Here is a 10,312-nt window from a genome sequence, read left to right as displayed (position 1 = left end):
TCATGGAGCCATCTAAAAAGTGAGCTAAATTTCATAATAAAATAATAAAAAAGTAAATTTGATAGAGTCATGATAAGGTGTATGTGCTCAAACTTAGTGACTGGCTGGTTACTAATTTGCATCTTCCTGGCTCTTCTCATTTGTTTTGTTACTGTCAATTAGTGTGTAACAATTAAGATTACATACCATTTTCCCAGCTGAGATAGGTAGCAGCAAGACTCAGCTGTGCTCCATGATAAAGCATTTACTTATGCCCCCAAAAAGGACAGCTGCAGGGAGCAGAGGAGTTCTTTATTTTTGCAAGACAGCTTAGATCCAGATTGTTTCATTGATGCAGTTTAAGTTATCAGACTCGATGACCGAGTCCTTGGCATAATTGTTTGTGGCTTCTACTGCAGCTGTTTCTTTCAGCAGTACCCCTGGCTCACCGTCTAAAGGTGAGGGGTGTCTGTACCTCCTTGACTTTTGAAACTTGGGCAGTCATTTTTTTCAGTCTGTTCCGCTGCAGTTTGGTGGGTAGTTGCTGGAAAAAATGTGAAGTGTTGTGGTATTTTATTAAGTTCCTCTTCCCTAACCTAGAACAAAACAACAAAACCAGAGATGCTTTGTAATGAGGGATGGAAGTAGATGTGTGTCAAACACATGCAGCAGTTTTTTCTATCTTTCTACCCAAATGTGATCAGAATGTTACTCCAGTTAGCGCTGAATTTAGTCAATTTATTCCGGTGTCCATGGAAGATACATCTCTGGGTGGGTGGGGGAGACATCTCCAGAAGTTTCCTCTCTTATGCATATTTTTACAGTAATCTTCCAGGCTTTCGGCAAAAATAAGCCTGGACTTCCAACATCTGTGAGATGAATATAGGACCCACTGCGCTGCCATTAATCAGGTTTTGGTAGTAGGTTGTACGTAAACTGTCAGCATTAGCTTGATGTATAAAAAGTAGAGGGTTTTAGGTGATAAAGCAAACACTGCGAAAATACACAGCCGAATTAGATGACCTCTTTTTCCGCTTCAGCAGAAGTCTTTGTGTCCTTCACTGTAAAATCACCCACTTCCTTGTTTCCAAACTGAATTTTTTCCAGCCTAGCTGGTGGTTTCTTCAGTGTCTTTTCCAGGGCATGTCCCTGTAGAGACATTAAAAGCTTTCAGCAGAGTATATTTTGATGTTGGGGTGACACTGCTGCTTGCCTTCTGCTTTTTTTTCATGCATGGAGGTGATGGACTCTGATACCAATGAAAGCCTAGAAATAATGATGTGCTAATAACCTCAGTGCTCACTTAGAGTGAGTGTTGTCTGCAGTGAGAATTCCCCTTTTCTGCCAAGTGATGTGTCTGTGAAGCTTGCAATGTTGCTGTACACCCAGCAGATGTGGGGATTTGGTAATGAGGCCCTAAGTATGTAGGGAAGTTACTTTATTAGTGCTGAAGAGATTTAAGAATGGTTTTGTTAGAGCTTCGTAATCATGATACTGCTGCCTCTGCTGCATACAAATGAGCAGCCCAATCCTAGAGCTCTGCTGCTGAGGGTAGAACTTGCTCGTGGAAAGATGCAGTGATTGTTTGATCAGCCAGGAGGCTGAATTCTACTGTTCTCTGTATGATAAGCAGTTTTAGCAGTGTTAAACCCACACCAAGGACCTAGGGTTGAAATAATCACTATCCTGTTACAAGTCTCCTGAGTTATCTGCTCCCCAGACTTTTATTGCCATAAATAACTCTAGAAGTCAGGCCTCACTGCCAGAAGTGTTAAGTGCTGCAAATAGTATAGAAGATGACTCATTTAGTGAGACGAAGGTGAAGCATGAATCAGTAGGAAGAAAACTGATATACAAAAGAGACGTTTTGAATGCCAATGACACAAAAAATCTGAACAAAGCAATGTTCAATCATCATAAAAATGAAACAAAAGCCTTTTTCAAAAGAAAAAAAGGAAAGAAACTCTTCTGTCTTATGACAAAGGCCATTCTAGTGAAAGCCCAAAGTGGGAAGGTATTGCATACTGAGCATGTCATTCCTTACCCAAGACAAACTGTGGACTGCATAGGAAGAGATGAATGGAAAATTCTTCCCAATATGTTCAAACTAAACAGAGTATTCAGCAAGCAGGTTGCTTTCTGTATTGTTCTGTGTCTATATAAGCTGAGAACAGAACTTATCTTTGAGATAAACAGTTTTAGGAGATCAAGAGTCATAGCTTCAATGGACCCATGCTGAAAACTAACGGCAATGGAAACGCTAAAATAATAACCTGTGCGCATCCCTTGTAAATGGTAACTCCTGATAAGGGGATAGAATTCCCACAGACAGTTCCATTTGAAACTACAGCTTTTGGTATAACAAGGCATCTTAACCTGTACTGCTTGGAGTTCCTTTGTTCAGGATAAAGTGAGGGATGGGCAAAAAGACTGAAGGCTTCTAACGTAGCTGTTTCACAGCGTTGGCAATGGCAGGGAATCTGGAGAAGACAGGTAATGCTGCCAAGGCTCAAGGGATGCAGATACTTATATGGAACACAACTATGCACAGGAAGGGAAAGCTCTTGCAAGGATCTCTCTGTTTCCAGTATTATTGTAAAAATAATCTCAGACCTGGTTGTACTTATCTTTCATAGTGCTGTGAGGTTTGTGAGCTCATTTCTTCATTGAAGCTAGTGCTGGACTGAAATTCGGCATAAAGCTATTCATGCTTATTCCTGGTCAATTCCAAAATTTCAGATGTGAATTTACCTGTGTGTTAATGTTCAAAATCCAGACCTGCATGTTGTAATTTTGAATATGTCTGGGTAATAATGTTTTCTACTGCATCTGTGTTCAGTGCATTTAGTCCTTCTATTAGTAGGTAATCTGCTGGATTTGAGCTCTAATGGGATAAATTATTCTTACAAGAGGTAGCACAGGCCAAATTTTCTATTGCTACTAAGGGAGAGCTAATAGTTAACAGCTAGTGACATATTTATGTTTTTACTTGTAGGTTACCCAGCAGTGGGCCCAGCTCAAATGTAAAATATCACTTGGAAAAGTTGGCTTTGTTAGTGAAAAGTACGAGGTTCATTTTTAAAAGCTGTACTGATTTTAAGATAAAAATCCTCCTGTTGGGAGGATAGAAATTCTCTAAGGAGAAATAGCACAGACTGAATTTCTGTCAATAAAAAAGTATATGTAATTTAACACCAGACAGCTTTTTAATACAGGAGGGAAAAAAAAGAACAGACACTTGCCTATCTTATGAAGGAGAATACAAAAACCTGCCTGCAGTACGTCACCTAAATTTAGCCACAGAGGGGATAATCCTCTCAGATACTCAAAAAATCTGTCTGAAGGAAGTAAGTAAAGGCTATGGAGATGCTGTACTTGGAGACCCTCCAGCCCCATTTTCCAAAGTGCTGGCAATAGGAAGTGTGTTGGGCAGCACCAGTGGCCAGGCTGTAAGGTGGCACTCGCTTGTTTAGTCCTTCTTATGAAAGCTTCTGTTTGATCTTCAATAATGTAAGTGGCCAAGGTTAGACATGTGTAAATGGCTTGCCTCAAATGACAAAGTTACTCAGAATCATCCTTGGTTTGACCTTGAATTGTTCCTGTGTCCAAGCAGTGGTGGGATCATGCTTTGGGTGATACCTATCCACAAAGGTGTTAAACTTCTTACAAACTCCCTGACTCCCTCCTGACGTCTGTACTAGAAAGGCTTCCTGGAAGAGGCATCTGATCCTTAATACAATGCTTGATGACAAAGAATGAACTTGAGTTCAGAAGCCAAAATAAACCTCAGGTTATCATTCAGAATGAAAAGATGGACAGTAGCTTCTTATTCAAGTACCAGTTCTATATTTTTTTTTTTAAATCCATCTTGTAATGGTTTCTTAATCTGAAATCAAATGTGAATTGTAGATTTCTCAGAAGTGTGAATATTTAGGATTTCCGAGGTCTTAATTTAAGTGTGATTATAAGCCCCGATAGCAGTATTTCTTGTAGTTTTTGTGGACTTGAGACACAAGTTTGTGGCATGTAACTTCCAGTGAGTTTTTCAAAGAACAAGTTCTTAGTACTGTCACTGTCTCCTTTGTCCCCATTTGAAACAAGCCTGGAAGCTGTAAACAACTGAAAACTGCTGCCAGCTTCTGTTGTGTTAACATCCCCTTAACACGGTTCTCTGTTGACAACTTGCCTCTAAATTCTTAGAGCAGATATGCCTGGATGCTTTGCGTGTGCAGAAACTGAATCTCAGGGTGCTCGCAGCAGGGTCAGAGCTGTAGCAGGGTCCTGCCTTGTTTTCATATGCTTCCTCAGTCCTGGCAGTGGTACTTCAGCTTTTGATTATTCCCTGCATCCTCCGTTCCTCAAGAATATCTGATAATTTTTGCCTCTCTGTTTCCTCACTGGTGAGCAGTGCGTCTTCAAAAGATGAAAACATTAAAACTTAGTACTTGTAGAGCGCTTGGCATTCAAACAAAACTTCATGATGTATTTCCAATGCCAGAGTTTTTATTTAAGAGGTTACATACTGAGAACATCCAGTGGAGAAGGCCTGCTCAAGTCTCTTTTCACTGCTTAAACTTTGCGGTAAGCTTTTTTCAGTGGCTTGAAAAACAGTGCAGGCACCTAGTTCAGTTTCTCACTGTAGTCAGTTACACCCAGAGGGGCACATTCAGGAAAGCGTGGAAATGTGTGCTGAAGGCCTTTGAAGCCAACTTTTGAGCATGTTCCCAAAGAGGGACCATAGGGAGCTCTTTACAGTTAAGTTCTCAAGGGTCCTGTGATCTGGTCAGAGAAAGCCAGTCCGGGACATGATAGTACAAACCTACCAATGTGCCATCTTGTGAAGATCACTGTGCTCTTCTGTTAAATGAACCCAAACTTTCATATGCTTTCATGGTCTATGATTTTTGTTGTAACAGCATTGCTACGTTTGAGTCTGACCATAAGCATTCCAACACTTAATTCTATATTTATAAACATCAATTAAGAATAAAAACCCAATTATTTTGATAACCCATCTGAGTGGCTGTTTAGTTTCCACTAAACATTAGACATATTCATATTAGACATGAATAAACAACGAACAACTTTATTGCCAAGACCCATCAGGTTTTTCAACCCTCAGTTGACAGTTCTACCATCTGCCCAACCTCTGTTGGTGGAAGATAGAGCTTTTGTATGAAGAATGTTTGTACCAAATGAAAATCACAGTTATTTGACATCTGCCAGTCTTTATACGCAGAGTGGGTATGACAATGTTGGCTTATCTTTTAGTTGTAAAACAAAAATACAGAACACCTACCATCTTGTAGAAGCTGACTCCATACCTCTCTTAAAATAACTGAACCAGTCACCCACAAAGCACTGGGGTTCAGCTGTCAGTCAGAACACATAAATGTCAGAAGCCAGTATACAGCAAAACGTATCTTGGCAAAAAATAAAAGCATGATGAGTGGGCAACGTTGACAAGTGATGTAAATTTGTATTGGTTGTACTAATCTATTCATTCAGGAGAAAGATGTAGTTGAAATATCTTGGTACGTATATGGGGTTTTTTGTCTTGAAGCAGAAGATTGAAGCATGATTTCAAAAACTTTCTGTTTAGAAATTTCCTGTGAAGTTGTCTTTTAGCACGTGGGAGGAAAAGGAGATTGAAATTAAATGAAACACGCTATTCCAGAGCAAGCGAACAATTTTGTTCAATCTGAAATGAAATCCTTTCATCACGTCCTTCTGTGGCATTGGGAGTTAAGTCCTCTTTAATGAATAGCAAACACCAGTAATTATTCCTTTTGTGTTTAATTTGAAATATTTTATTGCAACCCTTGTTTATTACAAAGAGTAAACAACTACTGTAGATTTTCCATTTAGTGTGTTTGTGAAATGTAAGCTGTTCATGGCACTTGAAAAATACAAGAGTTAAACTACAAAATTAGGGAGTTTAAATGCACCAAAGATGGTGCTGCTTTTCCATTGGCAACCCTTACTACAACGGTGTCCCAAGATTATAGGAAAGTTTGGGTTTAAGTGTTCACTTGTAATTAAAAAAAAAAAAAAAAGAAAAAGATTCTTAGCAGACATTTTGCTTATTGTCATGATGATTTCTGGAATTTTGATAGTTTTCTCTGTATGATAACTGGCCCTGCAACTTTTAGTTGCAAACTTAAGGAATAACATGGTATTTACTTACTGTCTCTACCTGATGCTGGTCAGGGGCATTGCATTAACCATTGTTGTAAAAAACTGACTCATTGTAACAGCAGACTGACAGGCCTCGTGTGGGCAATGAGTCTTCCTAGTGTGCCGTAATACCAGTTAGAGAGGTCTACCCCTGGGGACAAGGCTGAGTTCGTTCTCTTGGTCTGTTCCAGGTGTCTGCCAAGAAAAGTATCTACCCTGCTGCCTGTTCTGGTAGCAAGGGTTGAGTCATGTTGCAGAACAAAATCATCAGCTAGGAAATACTTTCTGCTACTACTGCATGGTTTTAAACCAGTGCTAAGAGCTCAATCCTTTGCGGTGTCGCAGCGTGAACGTTTCTGGGTATCAAAGCTGGCTGTAGCAATTGACTTTGAAGATTATTTGCTCCTAGGTCTCTGTTTGTGTAGCTGGTATGAACTTCAGTTACTGTTTACCTGTGCTTTGTGCATTGCTGCTTTTCTGAGAAGATGTGAATTTTTGCAGTAGTTCTTCAGGGGAGTCTCCCTCACTGGTGTCATCTTCAAGTTTGGCTCCATCTTTTGAAGTGCCTGTTGGCCAAGCTGCCCCATCCTGTGAGGGGAAAGCCTCTGTTCCAGCAATGCTGTCATTTTTAGTCTACAAGGAAATGAGGAAACAAATGAGAAAAGCTCCTTGGGCTTCTAAATGTTTAAAGTGGTATCTAGAATAGTCCCATAGAATTGGCAGGTTCCAAGTGGAGTGGAAGGCAGTGGTGTTCCTGATACTTATTATCCATGTTCTGTCACAGGTGGATGTTGATGGTGAGAAAAGGTCTCTTGGAGCATTTTGGAAAGGAAGAAATGACCTTAAGCCTAAATGTGTCCATAATTCAGTTGACTATATTGGAGTATTGTTTCGGTACTTTAAGTGCCTTCTGTATGTGGATCACTGGTTAGAAATTTAAAACTGAGTTTTAAATTAGTACTTGGTAAGGTGTTAACCTGTGCACCTTCTAAACAATAGCTTTGAAGCTCCAAAGAATGCAGGATTAGAGCCTAGATGTATTCTTGTCTCTACTCTGCATGTTTGGGCTTGAGCCAATGCCACTCTGCAAGCTTCACAAAGTGGCTGTGCACATGTATGCCATAATATTTGCATATATACAAGCCCCCTGCCTCACAATAACTTTTTGAGGCAAAACCCACCTTGCTGCAGTGTTGTAATTTATCACTGGTGTGGGAGGTAGGTGCCTCTAATTGTATCTTCCAGGCAAGTGAGACAGACTGTGAAAAGCCTCTTTTCAGGTGCTCTAAAATGAGGTCATGCATGTGGCCAAATGGTAAGTCTGCTTCCCCTGTAGCATAAGGGTTGTATTAAGCTGAGTGAGTGATGGCCCTTCTCTTAAAGAGCTCCGTGACAGATTCAGAGCTAGCGTTAACATCAGCAAAAACATTTCTCTGCATGCCTATGTCCTTGTACCTTCGCGTGCTAAGACACCTCCTAACATACTTTGTACAGGGTCTGTTTGGAAGAAGTCACTACCTGGCTTTTGGCTTCCTGGTTGTTCTGTAGCTCCTCAGAAGACAGCTGTGCGACAGCAACCTTGTTAGAAATATTGCAGCCCATGGTGAAACTGTGACCATCTGCTTCTCCTCGCTGCAAGTCCAGGGAGTAGGAATGCCCTCGTCTCTTCCTTGGGAGCTTGGTTATTCGTTATCACCATGGAGTCTAACTGTTGCCAGGGCCTGTTGCTACAATAAATAACACCACAGGCTTTCTTCTCATGTCCTGGCATACAGGCATCATCGTCTTTGTCCAGGCACCCTCATCTGAAGTTGAGAGGGAATGTGTTTCTTCTGCGCAGCTGGGATGTTGGTCTGAGAGCAGCAAATCTCTACAGGTCATTCAGGGTGTTACTGAACCTTCTGTGGGAACTCAAGCAAAGACACTTGAATATCTCCAGCCTTTTTTTGTTTTTATTTTTTTTTAGATGAACAAGATACTGTTATGTAAAATACACACACATTTCAGTCTCTGGTTGGATTTCTTAAGTGTTCTTCAGCATCATTAGCAGTTGGAAAAGATCAGTCCTGAATCTGGAATTCCAAGCAGCAAGGCAAGCATTTAAATGGGAGGAAATGTAGTCAGGAGACAGGGACAGGCTGTGACTAGGGAAAATGTTTTAAGTGTCCCTCGAAATCATTGTACAATTTCTTGATAACTGTTTGAGTCGGTTCACATCCTTAGAGATAGATATCTGTAGGAGATTTAAAAAAAAAAAATTAAAAAGCAGCCATGGTTTAAACTTTCAAGTGGTTGTTATAAAAGATAGCAGAGAAATGTTAAGGCAGTGCTGTCAGCTGAAGATCATAACTGGTCATGTCTTGGGTCACTTGTGCTGAGATAATCAGCTGTTATAATTAGAAGAAATAAATTGGTTTTTCACAAATATTCATATGAAACTAACTCTTTGTATGAAATTGGAAGATTCAAAAAATCCAAGTAACTATTAATACCTATGAGGAATTTTTTTTTCTAAACTTCCTGAGACCCTGGTAACAAATGAATGTCAGCTTGTGACCTTACCCTGATTTCTAGTGCAAAACTTTCTGTAAAACTTGCCAAATTTCTTTTCCATATATGTGAAATGGAGATGTTTATATGACTAATGTGTCTTTCAAGTAGTAAGGCTGGTGAACTTTCAGAATCAAATGAACCCTAACACTGAGACAGAGTGACTCCAGCCTAAGAGATCACTCTGGATGGATGGCTGCAGGCAGCCCTATGTGTTCCTCTTGTCCCCAGTCCAAACCCTCAGCTGGTCTGGTTGGAAAGCTGAATAAACTCATTTGCATGGCAGTGGGCCTAAAGTGACCTTCCCTGCCTCAGTGTGCCTTATTTAACTGTGCAAAGCACTGCACTGAGGTTATTGTATGGCTTCCAGGTTGCAACTAGCGTCTCTACGCAGCTCAAAACACATGCCTGTGACTGTACCTACCTACCTGTGCTGGCATCCTAGAGCTACAAGGAACTCTCAAATATGCATCTGCTGTCTCTCCAAGAAACAAGTGTCTTCCAAGAAATTTTGTTCTTTTTTCATCCCTTGTCAGTGGGGACCTGGTTCTTGTGTCCCCTTTGAATTCACACAGAATGCAAGTCAAATAACCTTTTGGTGTGGGTTTTTTTTTGTTGTTGTTGTTGTTGCTGGTTTATTTTTTCTCTCTTTAGCAGATGTTTGCAAGTTGTATGTGATAATGCTGAAATATGGTTGCTGCTTGGTGTATGGCAGAACATGATGTACAGACTGAGCTTCTTGTTTGCATTTCTGAATAAACACTTGCTGTGATGGTGCAGTTCTAAAACTTGTTTATAAGTAAATAATAGGCGAAGTTTTAATCCTTGAAAAAGGCGATTTTCATTTCTTCCTTCAAACACAAATAAGGTGATAAAAGTGGAAACTGAATGTCAGTTATCAAAGTAAGAAAATTGGTTAAATGTAAAATCATAGACTGTAGCATAAAAAAAGGTAAGTTTTATGATTTATGCTTTACAAATTGATTATTGGCACATAAGAAGAAGGACAAGTGATAGTCTGAAGAAATAAGAGTACATGGAATGTAACAAATGGCATGAAATAGGCCCTTATTGATATTTATGAAAAGAACCTTCTTGGATCTCAACAGAATTTGTACACTTAGAGCCTGATCTTTTAATATCTTATGCACATGATTAAATTGACATGGTGAACAGTATGTTTTTGAACAATTGGAGCTACAGGCTTTCAAGAGCAGACTGCTCTCTCGCTGATGCTGACTGATAGAAAACCTTCCTCTCATTTTAGTAGCTTTTAATCGATCTGTAAAATTAAGAATGAGCAAGTTTAAGTCCAGTAAAGGCACCAGGATGTGTGGTGTTGGTTGAAAAATAGAGGATAATTCTTCATAAATACAAATGTAGGATATTTCCCTTTAAGAAAACACATGGAACAGAGCCTATGTGAAGCACAACATTGAAACTGGAGAGAAAGAGGAGCTGTGAGAAGACTAGTAATGGTGGGAAGGGAAAAAAGTGCAGGTCTCTATGCCTTGTCTTGTGAGAATGGGAAACAAAAGCCAGTCACAGGGATGTGCATGGTGGGGGAAAAAATCACTACAAAATCAGAAACAGCTGTTTCTGTAAT

At 39.9% G+C, this 10,312-nt stretch overlaps 1 protein-coding gene across 1 annotated transcript; it reads right to left on the bottom strand.

Annotated features, from left to right (window-relative positions):
- Positions 1 to 309: 309 nt before the first annotated feature.
- STMND1 (stathmin domain containing 1) lies at positions 310 to 7,758 on the bottom strand. Its single transcript, XM_075705025.1, is given in 6 exon segments — positions 310 to 440; positions 443 to 575; positions 1,003 to 1,128; positions 4,265 to 4,392; positions 6,609 to 6,789; positions 7,675 to 7,758. Coding segments are annotated over 6 exon segments (783 nt in total).
- Positions 7,759 to 10,312: the final 2,554 nt, after the last annotated feature.

This window comes from Pelecanus crispus, chromosome 2 (assembly GCF_030463565.1).
Source record: "Pelecanus crispus isolate bPelCri1 chromosome 2, bPelCri1.pri, whole genome shotgun sequence".
In the NCBI taxonomy this organism is placed as follows: Eukaryota; Metazoa; Chordata; class Aves; order Pelecaniformes; family Pelecanidae; genus Pelecanus; species Pelecanus crispus.
Note: the sequence above shows the minus strand (reverse complement) of the source record. Positions and strands in the feature narration are given on the sequence as shown.